At 35.7% G+C, this 17,603-nt stretch overlaps 1 protein-coding gene across 3 annotated transcripts in view; it reads right to left on the bottom strand.

Moving 5' to 3' along the window:
* ZFYVE9 (zinc finger FYVE-type containing 9) overlaps positions 1–17,603 on the bottom strand; it is a 220,095-nt gene that overhangs the window by 77,738 nt on the left and 124,754 nt on the right. Inside the window, exons 5-10 of one of the 3 annotated variants that reach the window (XM_043574953.1) lie at positions 15,285–15,384; positions 12,645–12,821; positions 10,851–11,020; positions 7,814–7,934; positions 2,075–2,197; positions 16–171 (exon numbers count right to left, since the gene is read on the bottom strand). In XM_043574953.1, coding sequence (XP_043430888.1) covers positions 16–171; positions 2,075–2,197; positions 7,814–7,934; positions 10,851–11,020; positions 12,645–12,821; positions 15,285–15,384 — 847 coding nt within the window. The remainder of the gene's footprint in view (positions 1–15; positions 172–2,074; positions 2,198–7,813; positions 7,935–10,850; positions 11,021–12,644; positions 12,822–15,284; positions 15,385–17,603) is intronic. The other 2 variants (XM_043574954.1, XM_043574955.1) reach the window with 2 other exon arrangements.

Here is a 17,603-nt window from a genome sequence, read left to right as displayed (position 1 = left end):
ATAAAGCGTCCCCACCTGCCAGAGCATCCCGATAAAGCTGCACAAAATGATTGAAGATATCCTTCGGCAAACACTTCTCATCCGGTAGACACTGTAGAAGAATGACTATCTCAGACTGACCCACTGCATGCATTCCCTTGGTTGTGAAACACCAGCACTTCCTGTTCACATCTATAAATGGAATAAATATATAAAAATAAAGACATTCTTCTTAATATTTTCCTTTAAAAATGCAGAGAAACCTGTGTTATAATACAGCAAAGAACAATATAGGTCATACTGAAACTATATAATTCAATTGTGCACTATAAATGCATTGAGCCAAAAAAACAACTGTAGAAAATAAAACATACCAATGCCTCTGGCTTTAAGCAAATACTTAGAAAAACAACTGGAAGGGAAGTAAAAGAAAAAAGCAAAAGAAAATGCAGTTAAAACTTTTAACTCCTATTATTGGAAGGTGTAATTACTAAAGAAAAACATTTCATTAAAAATAAAATAAATAAAACAAAACTAGGTATCCTAGGCTATAATGATTAAAGAATATATTCCCCCCCCAACCTGTATTTTAAAAAAGTCACTCTACCAAGGGAAATAATTATTTATGTAAAACTAGAAACAACAACAATAAAAGCCAATATTATAGCTTTGGATTCAGCTTGTGGCCTAAAAAATATATACTTTTACATATACTTTTTAAATTTAATCTGTGACTGAAAGATTATAGCTTTTTCTTTTTTTTTTAAGATTTTATTTTTAAGTAATCTCTACACCCAATGTGTGGCTTGAACTTTATAACCCCGAGATCAAGCATTGCATGCTTACTGACTAAACCAGCCAGTCCTTTTTGGGAGAAAATTCTAGATAAACAGAGATATGATTTTACTTGGTTTCATTCTGTAAAAAGTGGTGAAAGTGGTGGGAGGATGGCTCTTCTGGACTACTTACTTCCACTTCTTTACCTTAAGGCTTTGTGGAGAACCAATAGCACAAGCCATATGTCATTCTTTGACACTTTTATTATTTATACTCCAACACAATAGGATCCCCAAAGGAATTGAAATAGGATTCAAATGTAATTATAGATATCACAATGTATATCAAAACTAATAGATTCCTTTTTCTCACTTTAGGGAATGTTACTTTACGTATCTAAACAGGAAGCACCCAATCCAACTATATTAAGATGGTGTACACTTCAGGAATTCTGGGTTAGCTATTTTCTAAGTATAAATTATGAACTAGATACAGTCAACTGAAATTTCAAGCAAGTTATTTTAAAATATGATTCTAGAAGGAAAGGAGGCAAGCATTAATAACTGGCCAAACATACAAGGGTACAATTAACAAGTAAACCAGAAACCTATATTTTATTAATATAGAACCTCAAAGGAAGTAGCATATAGGTGTTTCTGGTGTCTGAGGTCAACTTAAAATAAGTATACAGTGAGAATGAGAGGATAGTTCCCCAGTGCTTCCCTCCTTTCTCCAAAACTCTGCCTATTAACATTCATCCAGGATAAATGCATTCTCTATTTTCCAACACCGTCTTAGAATCAAGATTCTAATTGTCCTCTAACTCATTCTGATGCCCAAGAAACTAGCCCCAAGAACTGAGAGGTTTCTGAATCTTAACTTACAAGGTACTGAAGTTTTACTATGTGTTAGCTAACTAACATTTCTCTCAAATAAGGCTTTGCACACAACTAAGGTGTATGAGATTTAAATCTAGCATGTAAATTGTTTGACCCTCCTGGATAATTTATCCACCTCCTCTACTCTGGTGGGGAGTTGTGACGTAGTACATCCATCTCAGGAAGAACTTAGATCAGTTCAACTTTTGTTTGGCTTTCCTCCATGGAAAATTCATCTATCTCATCTTAAGAGTTTCAGTTAGTCCCATAGTTGTCCTCTGGGATATATTATACAAACCAACTTCTTCCGTACCCAGTTTTCAGTAAGCTGTGGATCCATCCATATAAAAATACTTGTGTGTACCGAATTTGTAAGCTTTACTTATTATCTATGAGTCAGTAAAGTATCTCATTTTAATTAAAAAAAAATTCTAACTTACAATTTACAATTTTAACCATTGACAACAAATTTGCATTTAAAACAAATACAAGTGGGTCAGGGCCACCATCTTCTAATTGCTGCATTACTGAAATCTGTGATGGTTTCTCTTCCACAGCATAGTCTGTAAGGAAAAACAAACAAACAAACAAACAAAACATGTAAAGGATTAGTTAAAGGGAGAAACCAAGAAAGAAATCTGATGGAGGAATGGGCTGATTATCCATAGGAAAGAATTAAGCATTTGATTTGTAGTTAGGGTGAACATAGGTTTATACCTGCTGTCTTAGTGTCATGCTAATAGTGTCCCTTTCATTCTCAAAAGTAACCCAGTCCAGTTTGGATGAGAACATGGTTATCCTATGTATAGGCTTCTCCACAAAATGGTTTATGCCATAGTCTAAAGACAGCCCTTTAATTTAAAAAAATTCACCAACTATCATAAGAAGAATTTTACATATTACATGTTCTAAGGCCAACATTTAAAATAATCCATGACGGACAGAGGTGTGTAGGAGATGAGCTAGATGGGTGATGGGTATTAAGGAAGGCACTTGTTGTGAGGAGCACTGAGTGTATGTAAGTGATGAATCACTGAGTTCTACTCCTGAAACCAGTATTGTATTGTATGTTAACTAAAATTTAAATAAAAAATAAGATAAAATGAAATAAACCATGATATACAATAAAGTGGTAATAGAAGGTAAAATAGTTACCTCTGGATGAAAAGACATTGAGGGGTTGAGGTAGAGGAGAATCCTTTTTATTCTATATCCTTTAGTACTGTTGAAATTTTTTACCATTAAAAAATTAAACTTTAGGAGCACCTGGGTGGCTCAGTTGGTTAAGTGACTGACTCTTTATATCAGCTCAGGTGGTGATCTTGCTGTAGTGAGATTGAGCCCCACATCATGTTCCGCACTGAGCATGTAGCCTGCTTGGGATTCTCTCTCTCCCTCTCTTTCTGTCCCTTCCCCCCTCTCAAAATAAATAAATAGACATTAAAAAAATTAAACTTTAAAAATGTACCCAGATAATAAAAGTATCATAAAGTGACTGGTTTCATGACACACTTCCTCTAAGTCAAGAGTTCAGTACATATATCAATCACCAAATCACCAGTAAATCACACAACAGATTCCAAACAAAGACAAGTTATTGAGACCTTGCACAGAACCTTTCCCATTTAATCCCTGAAAGCACAGTACGTGATATTCAGCCATGCCATTTTGAATGACAGTAGCCTTCCCAGCTTGAAGTCAAAATCATGGATAACAACTATTGTAGAATGTAAAGATACAGAAAAGGAACTGAAAACCTGCAAGTTGCATGTTGTTTGATTAGTCATATAAAATGCATCATTATACTCAAACTTTCACTCTTCGCAGATGACATGATACCCTATGACATGATACTCTATGGAAAACCCAAAAGACTCCACCAAAAAACTGCCAGAACTGATCCGTGAAATCAGCAAAGTTGCAGGAAATAAAATCAATGCACAGAAATCGGTTGCATTCCTATACATGAACAAGGAAGCAACAGAAATAGAAATCAAGGAATCGATACCATTTACAATTGCACCAAAACCCATAAAATACCCAGGAATAAATCTAAACAAAGAGGTGACAAATCTATACACTGAAAACTATAGAAAGCTTAGGAAAGAAATTGAACAAGACATAAAAAATGGAAAAATATTCCGTGCTCATGGACAGGAAGAAAAAATATTGTCAAAATGTCAATACTACCCAAAGCAATCTACATATTCAACACAATCACTATCAAAACAACACCAGCATTCTTCACAGAGCTAGAAAAAACAATCCTAAAATTTGCATGGAAACAGAAAAGACCCCAAGTAGCCAAAGCAATCTTGAAAAAGAAATCCAAAGCAGGAAGCATCACAATCCCGGACTTCAAGCTATATTACAAAGCTGTAATCATCAAGACAGTGTGGTACTGGCACAAAAACAGACACTCAGATCAATGGAACAGAATAGAGAACCCAGAATATGGACCCACAAACGTATGGCCAACTAATCTTTGACAAAGCAGGAAAGAACATCTAATGGAATAAAGGTAGTCTCTTCAGCAAGTGGTGCTGGGAAACTGGACAGCGACATGCAGAAAAATGAACCTGGACCACTTTCTTATACCATACACAAAAATAAACTCAAAATGAATGAAAGACCTAAATGTAAGACAGGAAGCCATCAAAATCCTCCAGGAGAAAGCAGGAAAAAACCTCTTTGATCTTGGCTGCAGCAACTTCTTACTCAACATGTCTCCAGAGGTAAGGGAAACAAAAGCAAAAATGAACTACTGGGACCACATCAAAATAAAAGCTTCTGCACAGTGAAGGAAATAATCAGCAAAACTAAAAGGCAACTGACCGAATGGGAGAAGATATTTGCAAATGACATAACAGATAAAGGGTTAGAATCCAAAATCTATAAAGAACTTCTCAAACTCAACACCCAAAAAACAAATAATCCAGTGAAGAAATGGGCAAAAGACATGAACACATACTTCTCCAAAGAAGATATCCAGATGGACAACCGACACATGAGAAAATGCTCAACATCACTCATCATCAGAGAAACACAAATCAAAACCACAATGAGATACCACCTCACACCTATCAGAATGGCTAATATTAAAAACTCAGGCAACAGCAGATGTTGGCAAGGATGCAGAGAAAGAGGATCTCTTTTGCACTGCTGGTGGGAATGCAAGCTGGTGCAGCCACTCTGGAAAACAGTATAGAGGTTCCTTAAAAAACTAAAAATAGAACTACCCTATGACCCAGCAATTGCACTACTAAGTATTTATCCAAGGGATACAGGTATGCTGTTTCAAAGGGGCACATGCACCCCGATGTTTATAGCAGCACTATCAACAATAGCCAAAGTATGGAAAGAGCCCAAATGTCTATCGGTGGATGAATGGATAAAGAAGATGTGGTGTGTACACACACACACACACACACACACACACACACACACACACACACAATGGAGTATTACTTGAAAATCAAAAAGAACGAAATCTTGCCATTTGCAACTGTGTGGATGGAACTAGAGGGTATTATGCTAAGTGAAATTAGAGAAAGACAAATATCATATGACTTCACTCATATGAGGACTTTAAGAAACAGAACAGATGAACATAAGGGAATGGAAGCAAAAATAATATAAAAACAGGGAGGGGGACAAAACATAAGAGACTCTTAAATATAGAGAACAGAGGGTTACTGGAGGGGTTGTGGGAGGGGGGATGGGCTAAATGGGTAAGGGGCATTAAGGAATCTACTCCTGAAATCATTGTTGCCCTATATGCTAACTAATTCAGAATTAAATTTTAAAAAATGCATCATTATAGACAGGGAGAACAGATACCATTTCCTACTGACAAAAAGAAACGAAAAAACTATTTTTTGGATGTAAGGGGAAATGTCTACTCTGCCAATGAAAATATTTATTGAAAAGAGAAATACTAAGTGACTTTTATTTTTTTTTAAATGTTTATTTATTTTTGAGACAGAGAGAGAGAGAGAGAGAGAGAGAGAGCGAGTGGGGGAGGGGCAGAGAGAGAGGGAGACACAGAATCTGAAACAGGCTCCAGGCTCTGAGCTGTCAGCACAGAGCCCAATTCAGGGCTCGAACCCACGAACTGCGAGATCATGACCTGAGCCGAAGTCGGACGCTTAACTGACTGAGCCACCCAGGCGCCCCTAAGTGACTTTTAAAAAGAAGAAGATATTTGTACGAAGTTATTCTACTGGAATACAAAATTGCAAAATTCTGGTGAAGAGACAGTAATAACTAGTTGTTTCTTAGTAGGAGAGGTTTTGATAATTAGATTTAATGAGAATGGAACCTTGTACTCTTATTTACCAATAGAGTAGGCCAATTTAACTTATAAATCTAAGACTTACCAAAATAACCAAAATTTGAAACTTAAGTCATAATTTTACTAACAAAAGACTATTTTTAGAGGGTTGTAGTAAAGTAGCAAAGGCACTATATAATCAAAAGATGCTTAACTTTATATGAAAATTCATTGTTAAACTATTTGGGACATGGCATAATACCTTCAGCCAACGTTGCTGAGAGCCCACTCTAGGCCCAGCACCATAGTAGGAGAAGACAGAAACGTAAATTAAGACTGAAGGAATGCATGGTCTAAGTGAAAGAATCAGACCTATAAAATATCTAAATTACAATAAGAAAAGTGTTAGTACAGTAAAGGTCTATAAGAATTCAAATGGAGATGAATTAAAAATGCTACTACAGAGGTAGCATAGGTAAGAATTCAGAGAAGGGTTTTTCATTAATCTGGGATTCTGAAAAATTGAGGAGTTCTTCAAGGAGTCTCCATTATACAAGGGTATGCTAGGCAGAGAAAAGGAAGATAAGGAAAATATTAATTACATGAGTACTTTGCACCTGGCACTGTTCTTGCTATATAACTTCTAGTATGAAACCTGATTTAATATTCACAATAACTTTTAAGTAGGTGTAGTTACATAATTTTTTTTAAGACTAGGAAAAAGATTCAGAGAGGATAAATGACCTACCCACTGGATCACAGCTAGAAAATAAGGGTACTAGGATTAGAATTCAGGTTTGTTCAGTTTTGCAGCCCAGTCCATTCTCTCCCCACTATTCCACAGCATATGAAAAAATATGGAAGTGTAGAAAGTGAATATTCAGAAAGAGTAAATAATCTGGAGTATGCATGTAATATGCTGGGGTATTGGCTAGAAACAAAGTTAAAAAGGAAAGTTGAGATAAAGTTACAAGGAACATTGTATGCTAAAGTAAGTAATTTATACTGAAGGCATTGGGAATCCATTGAATGCTTCTAAGCCAGAGCAATATATGATAATATCTATGTTTAAAAAGATAATTGGCAACAACATGGAAGATAAAATAAAGGAGAGAAAGAATGAAGGCAAGGAGACCAGGTAAAAGACTAGGACAAAAGTGTGGAAAGATAATTGATAAATCATCTCCTAAAAATGTACTAACTAAATGCTGATCTGGATCTATCAACAACAAACTTTCACATAAAGATAGGCATTCCTTTGGCTGCATAGAAACTTTATTTCTTACCAGAACACTAAAAATGTTTTTTTAACAATAAAATTGCTACTTAAGTTCAGCGGTCTCTGCTTACTTTATGTACATTTCTGAATGCATATTATACTGCAAGACAAAAAGTTACATTAATGTCCTGACTTTATCAGGTGGGCCAATCCTACAACCATAAGCAACTCTTAAGAGTATTATGTGCTTTAAAATATAGAGAAAAAAGTGCCAATGAACTACATTTGTATAGTATATACTTCCAACGAATGAAATGACCTTATAAAAACACAAAATTTACTCTAAAACTATCAGTAACAGCAACAATTATTCTCATGCCACTGAGTAGCTGTTTTCTTTGTTGGAAAAGAAAAAGGTAGTTAAAACTCAAATTCTCTCTTAGAAGATAACATCTGGCATACTTGCCATTACTATGACTGTTTAAATGTTTCTTTTTTTTGTTTTGTTGTTATTGTTTAGTTTATTTATTTTGAGAGAGAGAGAGCATGAGCAAGCACAGCATGGAGCCCAAAGTGCAGCTTGATCTCACAAACTGTGAGATCATGACCTGACCGGAAATCAAGAGTCAGACACTTAACTAACTGAGCCACCCCACGATCCTTGTTTAAACATGTAAGTCCACATACCTCCTTTTACACCAGTGGAGATGAGAATGGGAGGAAGCCCATCTTCAGGAATTAGGTTCATTGCACTGCCAACAGGACTTCCAACCTGAGTTATACTCCCAGAGAACAGAGAAATATCCGCCTAGGAAAGCAAATCAGCAAAGTGAGCATTACAGACAAGTCAACACTTTAGCAGAATATAAATGGGATATAAATGGGAATTTAAGTGAAAATTTGCAATCCATACTTTTTGAAAAATAGCACAAATTTCTCATTAACCTGTGGTTTATTTCCCAAAGGACTGGGTTTATACTATGAAAATATTTCCAACTGTATAGTTTCTCTTTCTGGCATCATGAAATCAGAATAAGAAAAGAGGCCTTATAGCCTGGGTTAAAGCTTTCTTTACCCAGATCTTCTCTGCCATAAAAGAAAATATTTTTTAAAACCACAGTGGTAACAGAAACACAATTTCAAAATTATCTCATAATTTCTGAATCTTCAGTGAGTGCATTTGGGTCCATTTAAAGTCTCATTTTCATTGATCTTTAAAAATAGCTTTGAGAAAAGTGGTGATAGTTGTACAGCAATGTGAATGGACTTAATGCCACTGGTTTGTACACTTAAAAATGATAAAAATGGCAGATTTTACATTATGAATATTTTACCACAATAAAAAAATTAACAGATAAAATACAGAGATTAAAATAAGTCATTATTTTCATTTACTATACAATTAAATAAAACTTCAAGTTCATTTTTCTCTTCATTAATATGAAGATCATATTTACTACACTATTTAATAAAGTATAATGTTACAAAAAGACATTTGGGATAGAGTTAAATCCACTTAACAATTTAACAGAACATACTCAAAATCTATTAAAATAATATTCTCCATATTCTATACAACTTAAGCAAAAAGAAAAAAAAAGCCAAAGACTAGAAATAATCCAAATGTCCATTAACAGGAAAACAGATAAACTGTGGTATATCCATATAATGGAACACTATCCAGCAATAAAAAGATATTAATTTTTGGTGCACACAACATGAATAAATCTCATAGTCATTAGTTTGAGCAGCTAAACACAAAAAAGTTAGAAGCTACGTACAAAACAATATACACTATATGTTTCCATTTACATGAAATTTAAGAACAGTCAAAACTAATCTATGGTGACACAAGTCAAAATAATGGGGCTACCATGGAGAAAATTAGGCAGGTATTGACAGAAAAAGGGCATGAGGGAACCATCCAAAGTGATGGAAATGGTCCTGGAAAATACCCAGGTATTTCACCTGGGTAGTGGTTGCACAAGTGTGTGTGTGTGTCTATAAGTTCATCAAGTTGTCTCCTAAAGATTAATGCTCCCTAAATACTTTACTATCTAGATTTTATACCTGAATAAAGATTAAAACTATTTTTTTTAATTTTTTTTTCAACGTTTATTTATTTTTGGGACAGAGAGAGACAGAGCATGAACGGGCTAGGGGCAGAGAGAGAGGGAGACACAGAATCGGAAACAGGCTCCAGGCTCTGAGCCATCAACCCAGAGCCCGACGCGGGGCTCGAACTCACGGACCGCGAGATCATGACCTGGCTGAAGTCGGACGCTTAACTGACTGCGTCACCCAGGAGCCCCAAAACTATTTTTTTTAAATATGTCCATGTTGGGGCATCTGGGTGGCTCAGTCAGTTAAGCATCTAACTTCAGCTCAGGTCATGATCTCTCAGTTCATGGGTTTGAGCCCTGCATTGGGCTCTGAGCTGACAGCTTGGAGCCTGGAGCCTGCTTTGACTGTGTCTCCTTCTCGCTCTCTGCCCCTCCCCAGCTCATGCTCTGTCTCTCTCAAAAATAAATAAAACATTAAAAAAATTGTTTTAAATGTCCATGTCTTATTATATTTTTATCTATGCTATCTATAATTTAGGATGCTATCAGTTTTTAGTGGGGTTTTGTTAAAAATTTTGCAATGTTCTCAATACATCATATAAGAGGAAATTTGGAAAATTTTATTGGCAAACCATTATTACCTGATTTTAAAGTCTAGTACAGGAAATGATGCATAAAACCACCTTTTAATATCATAGAAAGTGGTCATTTGGCCTCTACGTACATACCACCTGTGAAAAGGAATTTATTTCATTCATGGAGTACCTATTAAGTGCCACACACTCTACTAGGCCATAAAGATGAGAAAAATATATTCTAGTCTGGCCCTAAAGATAACTATTATCCCAATACTTATCTGGTAAAATAAAAGAATTATTAATCTTAAAATGAAATTCTTCTAGTTTATCAGGTAAGTATTTTTTTATCAGATAAGTATTAAAAAAGTGTTGAATAATGTGAGAGACAAAAATAAAATAACTAACTTGGTTTAATTTTGCAAAATGAGCTGAATCTTGTTTCCTTGTAACAGTCATTCACTAGAGCTTCCTCTTGCATTCAAACAGAATTTATCTTCTAAAAACCTATCAGGGGCTCTTGGCTGTCTCAGTTGGTAAAGCATGCAACTCTTGATCCTGGGGTTGTGAGTTCAAGACCCACGTTGGTTGTAGAGATTACTTAAAAATAAAATCGTTAAAAATCTTACATGGCAACCAAAAAGTAGAACAGAAGAAAGTAGAGATGCTTGGTTGAACAGAAAGGAATAGAGGGACTCCTCAGCCACCTTTATATGGCCTGGCCCTTCCTCATCATGGCACTCCCAAAAGGTCACCACAGAACCTGTGAAACATTGTTCGAAAATCAATGTACAAAGGGGGCAGGATTCCCTCTGCATTAGCTCTAACTACAGCAGTAGCCTGAGCTCACTGAGAACAACCTTCATGAGAATCTTTCCCTGAAAAAAACCTTCCAAATACATAGCAAACAAGAACTGATTTTGCCACATTTACTTTACTCCCGAACCACACACATACATCCTAAACTGTACCTGAAACCTATAGGCTTCCACAGAAAGGTCACTCAACTTAGAAAATGGCAAGACAGAAGAGCACAATGCTGAGTAAACTAAGTACTCACTTTTAGATGCCGTTTTGTTTTCTTACCTCTGCCGGTAGAGGACTGGTAGTTACTGGTTTAACTGGGTCATGTGAGACAGCCAAGGTTCCTGCAGAGGAAGTTCCATTCACTGTTAATTTGGCTGCATCAGCAACTTCTCCATTAGGCAAGATCCCATCAGCAAACCAAACTCGCCTCTGCTCTCTGGGCTGAGCCACTTGAGGAGCCAGAAAAATAAAACAGGCATCACTGTGATATTGGTAGCGTTTCTAACATGAAAGAAGAGAAGGTCACCATTTCCAGAAGTACAAAGAAGTCACTATTTAGCATCTTATAATTATAAATATAAGAACTGTAACTGTGTATAAAAGTGGTTATAAATTAATAAAATACGAGTTTAAATATATTCTTTATTTCTATAACTTAAACATAAAGATTTAAAATACTTTGCTTTAAAATATTAAGAGTTTGTAAGTACACTTATAATTATGTCACTTATTCTGTTCCATATCACTGACAGAGAAACTAAGAAAGGTGTTTTAAGTGCCTAGGAAATAAATTAATCACAGGGAAAAAATATCTAGCAATAGATGTCCACATCTCCTAAACATATGAGGTTTCCGTGGGAATTAAATATCTGGAAAAGTGATATGGTATTTTTAAAGGGCAAAAGATGCCCTGAAGAATGTTGAAGAATTATTTACTAATAAAGGAAGAGTTAGCACAGATATGTAAGAGAATTGGGAAGCAAACTGACCAGATCTCTGGCTAAAGAGTAACGGAAGATGAAAAAAGACTGATCTGGCAGTGCAAAAGTGGTCTGCAATAGGGGAAAAGCTGGAAAACTAAGTCCGATGAAATGATCTCTTTAAATCCAATTCCAGAAATCAATTCCAAACAGCCAAAACAAAGAGAGACTAGGGAAGAACAACAAAAATGACAAATGAAGTAAAGAGAGTAAAGATTTTAAGAAAGAAAGCCTGAACTCATAAAAATACAAGGAGTATGGCTAAGGGATGATCTGAAGAGGGGAAAATGGGGAAGAACATGATAACATCAGTAGAAGTCTCTGATCTTCAAAAGGGGAGGAGGGCTATCTAGCAAGGGAAAGGGAATATTACTAGACAAAAAGACATAAAATTAATGAAAGAAGATTGATTTTAATTATCAAGGGAAACTTCCTGACAAGACCATTTTAAGGAAATACATAACTGTTATTTTTACTACTGATAATTTCCTGAACTTACAAAGTATCTTTCACCTGACAATATCATAATCATAAAGATATAAATAAACTAAAATAAGTTGAGCCCATAATTTTCTATCATATGATATAATCAAAAAGTTCTGGAGTTTATAAAAGTCTATGTACCTAACAATATGTTCATATTCTTATTTGGATAGATTAAAAATGAAAAGAGAAAATGGCAATGGGTTTTCAAAATGCAACACTAAAACGGGCTGCTCCAAAGAAAGAACTCTCCATTTTCATAAACTCCTACAAAGAACATTAAGGTAGGCATGAAGCTAGGATTTTACAGGCCAACTTCAAATTCTGTATCTCTTTTCAAGTAGAAGCAGTGGAATCACTCCATTCTTAAGTTGGAGAGAGTATTGGCATATTTTTGGAGGTGCCTCCAAAATATCAGGTAACACAGTATTATTCTTTACTTGCCCAGAAATAGTCTTGACACATTTCTCACCTTGTTCCTTCCACTTTAATAACCACCCAAAGGGACTTATCTACAGTGTTTTAAAGACTTGTGCTGTAAAATCACATCAGCACCTTTTCAGAGGAACTTGGTGAGGAAAAGGAGAGAGAAGAGCACATGATTCCCTACCTTCTGCTCCAGGGTGCTTTAAAACTCCCACAGGTACCATCACAGTGGGAGGTGGAGAGCTCAGGGCTCCTGAGGCCTGAGCTTGCTGCAAGGGAGGGATAGTAGAACAGTATTCAGCAGGATTGTTAGGGTTAGGGCTCTGGCTTGAGGCACTCATCATGTTCTCCCAGGCTTGAGCTAAAGCAAATACAGACAATCAATGTGAATGGATTGCAAAATATGGACATCAAGACCTCCTCAATATTGGATAAATAATGTAGCTCTTCCTCATTAACACTCATAGTACCACTCTCTCTTCCAACTAGTGAAAGTATTAAGGAGATAGGTTATTTTATTCAATAAAGGAGACCATTTAGTTAAGTAAACTATTTGGAAGCAACAAATAAGAATTAGGTGATAGTTCTGGTACAGACTAATAGCAGATCAGTCTCAGGTTAAAGACTAGGCCCCTGGCTTCTTTAAAGGAGACCATACATTCCCTTAAGAGGGAGTGAAACATCAAACTTACTAAGGGTTTGCAGCTGGGATGGCAATTTAGATATTTGGGGGTGGGGGGGCAGGTTTAACATTCAACACATTTTATAAAGTTCTTCAAAAATCAAAATTGGGCCTAAAATAGCATAATTCCATTGTATGATATTTTTGTTTCATTTACAGACTTTTAGGCTCTTCTTAGTTGAGGTAAAAATTTCACTTGAAAAATTCTAAAAGCTAACGCTGAAGAGAACACATCTCAACATTTTTGTGAATTCTGCTATTGTGTAATCATTACCTCGTGTAAAAGTATCCAGCAAAAACAACCAATTTACATCTTTGGTGTGTCTCAAAAGCATAGGACCCATCTGAACATGAAAATGTGCCAATATCATACAAGTGCCATCAACCAATATGAATGATTACAAGTGTGTTAAGATTCTGTATACTCTATAATTTTACTAAATATTGACATATCAACTATTGTCTTTAAAGTAAATAAGATGAAAGGAGCTACAGAAATGAAAGATACCAAATTTTATCTTCTAGGTTCAGGTAATACCACATGCTCAGGAATGGAAAACACCCAATTTTTTAAAGCATCTTTTTTAAAACTCTCATTCAATATCAAAGAATGATCCATAAGATCATGAATACTTATTGCCTCCAAACTTCAGGACAAGGCTAAAAACAATAGCTAAGTTCCTTTGAAAGCATTGGCAGAAAGAGGGGAGGAAGAGAAAAGGAGAAAGGGAAAAAGGGATAGGGAACACTGAAAAGCATCAAATTAAATATTCAGAAAAAGACTTCGCTAAGCCATGCGAGAGGAAAGACTGCTGGAAAAACCAGAAAAAGTAGATTACTTTAGGATTCCCTGGTAAGGGCATCCTTGGCTTAATAAAAATAAGTATTCCATATGAATCCTCTGCCATTTCCTTCATCTTTGGATATGCCAAGTTAAAAAACAAAAAAAGAAGCCATCAAGTTGAAAGACCTCATCAAATAAAAGAGGTACTGGGTACTATAATTAAGCAGCATGCTCTTTTCTGTGGATATATGTCTGAAAATGAAAGCAGGAATAAAAATCATCAATTGAACAACTGAGTGAAGTAACTACCATCTAAAAATTGACCCTTAAGAGTAGAGAGAATGAATTAATATTTTGATCAAAATTGTAAGAATTCAGAAATGGGAGGAAATTGGGTGGATCACAGGAGATCAGAACAGATCAGATTAACTGACATGCAGTAGTTAATAAGCCAGCAACAAGAAAACATCACTATGAGCAACGCAGACAGACAGAGCAGGAGGGGTCTTGAGCAGATAGATTCCCGCCTCCAGGAGGCACGCTACCCTGGCACAGGCATCAACTTTTGTCCAAGTTCAAAATTTTATTCGTAATTCTTCTGGCAACTGTACAAAGACATACAGAGAAAATACTATAGCCTGATTAATTTTCTTGTATCTCTTTACAAAAATACTTTTTTTTTTTTTTTTTTTGTAATTCTAAACTAAAATGCCCTTGGATTCATTTCCAGTCCCACAAAAGATGAACACTGGACAAGCTATATTTACCTTCTCCTGGCCATGTTCTTTTACCATATAACTAAATTCAAAACCAATATTCTTATAACAAATCTAAATAGTATTAAGGAGATTTCTGACAGAAAAATGAACTCCTCTACTTGATCTGAAACACTAAATAATTTATTTTTAACAAGATGAGTGACAACCAAGTTGTTAATAAGAATACACTTCAAGTTATTAAGGTATTTCCTAGAAATAGACAGCTTCCCTTGAAAGGAAAACCTCAGTCCAATTTTAATATTTCATCATCTGAGTGGTCAATTGCTTCCCACCCCCATCCCACTCCAGTCATTCCACAGGAGCATTAAAGCCACACAGCACCAGATTTCCATCAGAACTTCCATTCTTCCTGCAAAACTTACCTGACTTTAACATTTGTTTATTAAGTTAGGCACAGGGATTCTGAAATGCTACAATATTCTCAAAACATGGAAATTTGTTCCATATTTTTAGTTAAAGTTGTGACTTTTGAGAAGGTGAACAACTTATAGAGAAAGGCAGGAAAAAACAGTAGTCTTTTCATAGGAATTCTCTTGTTCTGTCTTGGTAACTGTGAATTCAACCTGTTTTAATACTTACCATTCATTAGCACTGAATGGCAGATTACACATACTCTAGCTTCCTTTCTATCCATGTATAACAGTTTACATTTCAGGCTACAGCAGGAAGCACAGAAAACCTGTAGGAATAAGAACATACTAAATTTATTTAGGGTAACAGTACAAAGAGAGCAAGCCAATACTGACCAACACTGACAGGAAACCATATTACTACAACACTAAAAACTTCAAAGGAAAATGCAGTTGAGGAAGCTGGGCCCCAAGACTCAATTCAAAAGCAAGAGTGAGATGACACGTCTGTCAGCAATAAGGAAAGTAAAAGTCTGGCTGAAAATAAAAACATTACCCAAGATCACACAACAAATACACAGCAGGAGAAAAAAAAATGACTTGCCCTTAGGCAAAATTCCTATACACAATATCACATAACATGGGCATTTAAAGATAACTAACTACATCTGCTATCTTTGTTTGGAAAGGCAATATAGCAGGGTGAAATAAACAAACATTGGGAATTCCAAGTTTGAACTTCTGATTTTTATTCATCTTATAGATGGAATAATAATAATACCAGCTCTTTTTACTGGTTTGCTATGAAAGCTAGGAAAGCTCAAAGTATACAACTCAATCATAAAAATAAGCACAGCCCTTGGGATGCCTGGTTGGCTCAGTCAGTTGAGTGCCGAGCTCTTGATTTCAGCTCTGATTACCATCTCACGATTCACAGCTCCCATGTCGAGCTCTGCACTGGCAACATGGAGATTGCTTGGGATTTTCTCTCTCTTTCTCTCTCTGCCTCCTCCCTGCTTGTGGGTACATGAGCTCCCTCTCCAAAATAAATAAATAGACTTAAAAAAAAATAAGCACAGCCTGCAGACAATCAAAAATTCATGAGGCCAATTTCCAGCACCTTATTTCCACCTTCCAGGGTTGGTTCTTGATAATTTTACTTTCTTGTCCCTTCCACATTAGACAACAAGAATCTCCTCAGCTCCCTGTTAAGATTTATTTTCTTGAGAAGTCATTAGTCATTTATCACAAAGAGCTTCATATGGGCAGAAAGCTGTTCCCAGTAAATTCTACTAGTCCAGTTTTTAGAGTCAAGAAGTATCCATCTTACAAAGACAAATCAAGAGATGAGGTCAGACTAAAGACAAAGTGAGAGAGATCATCGCCTCTCTTACTAGGTATGATTAATATATCTAGCTACCATGATTAACAATTTACAGTTTTCAGAGGCTTTACATTCTCAAAGTAACTCTGCAACAAACAGAGTACAGGAAATAGATTACTTCTATCAGAAGAAACTTGAGTTTGGGTGATTAAATGACTTGTTCAAGTCCACAGCAAACTGTATGAATACAAGCACTTTACATATACTATTTCATTTAACCTCTATGAATTCAGTCACTTACAATCAACAGAGTTGAATAAACAAATGTTAAGCAAAATCATTCAGCTGTACAGCTAGTAAGTTACATAGTAAGTCTCCAAAGGCTCTGTTCTTAACTACTATGTAATACTGCTTCATACTAATTCATATATGGTATTTCATTTTGAGACCTGACTTTTCCTTTTTCCTCACCATGACTATATCTCATCAATTGCTAAATCCTGTTGGTTCTCCCTCTTAATCTCTCCCTCTCCATCATTACTGCTGCTGCCTTTATTCAGGCCTCTACTATCTGAGGCCTAGAAGATGATCACAATCAATTATCTGTCCTCCTAATCTTCAGATGTGTCTTTCCAATTCATCTTTCACACAAACAGTAAATGACAGAACTTTCTAAAACAGTAAATCTAATTATGTCAATCTTCTTAAAAACTTTCAATAACCTTTCTAATCAAGAGGTAAATCCAAGAAGCCATCATTCACTCATTTATGCTACAAATATTTGAGCCCTAACTATGTGCTGAGCAGCAGACTACCCTATTAGGTGTAGCAGTGAACAAAATAGATATGGCCCCTGCCTTCATGAAATTCATAGTCTACAGAGGTTATTATCTAAAATTAAATAATTACACAAGTGAATAGAAAATTACTTGCTTCAAAAGAAGTACATTAGTAAAATAAGATGTAATCTAGGCCTTACCTAGATTGACAGGGTCAAGAAAGGTTTTATTTAGGAAATGACATAGATAAAATATGAGGTAAAAGTTTTCTATGCACAAAAGAGACAATAAGCAGAGGAAACAGAAAGTAGGTCCCATTAGGGGAAGAAAGCATGGCTCCATCAAGGAACTAAAAATAGTTAATATGGCTAAAGGCCCTTAGATTAAGGGAGGCATAGAATAAGCTGAGGCCAGACAAGACAAATATGTTTCCACTCATGTGTGG

Source organism: Prionailurus bengalensis, chromosome C1 (genome assembly GCF_016509475.1).
Source record: "Prionailurus bengalensis isolate Pbe53 chromosome C1, Fcat_Pben_1.1_paternal_pri, whole genome shotgun sequence".
NCBI classification, from domain to species: domain Eukaryota; kingdom Metazoa; phylum Chordata; class Mammalia; order Carnivora; family Felidae; genus Prionailurus; species Prionailurus bengalensis.
This window is presented reverse-complemented; position numbering and strand designations above follow the sequence as displayed.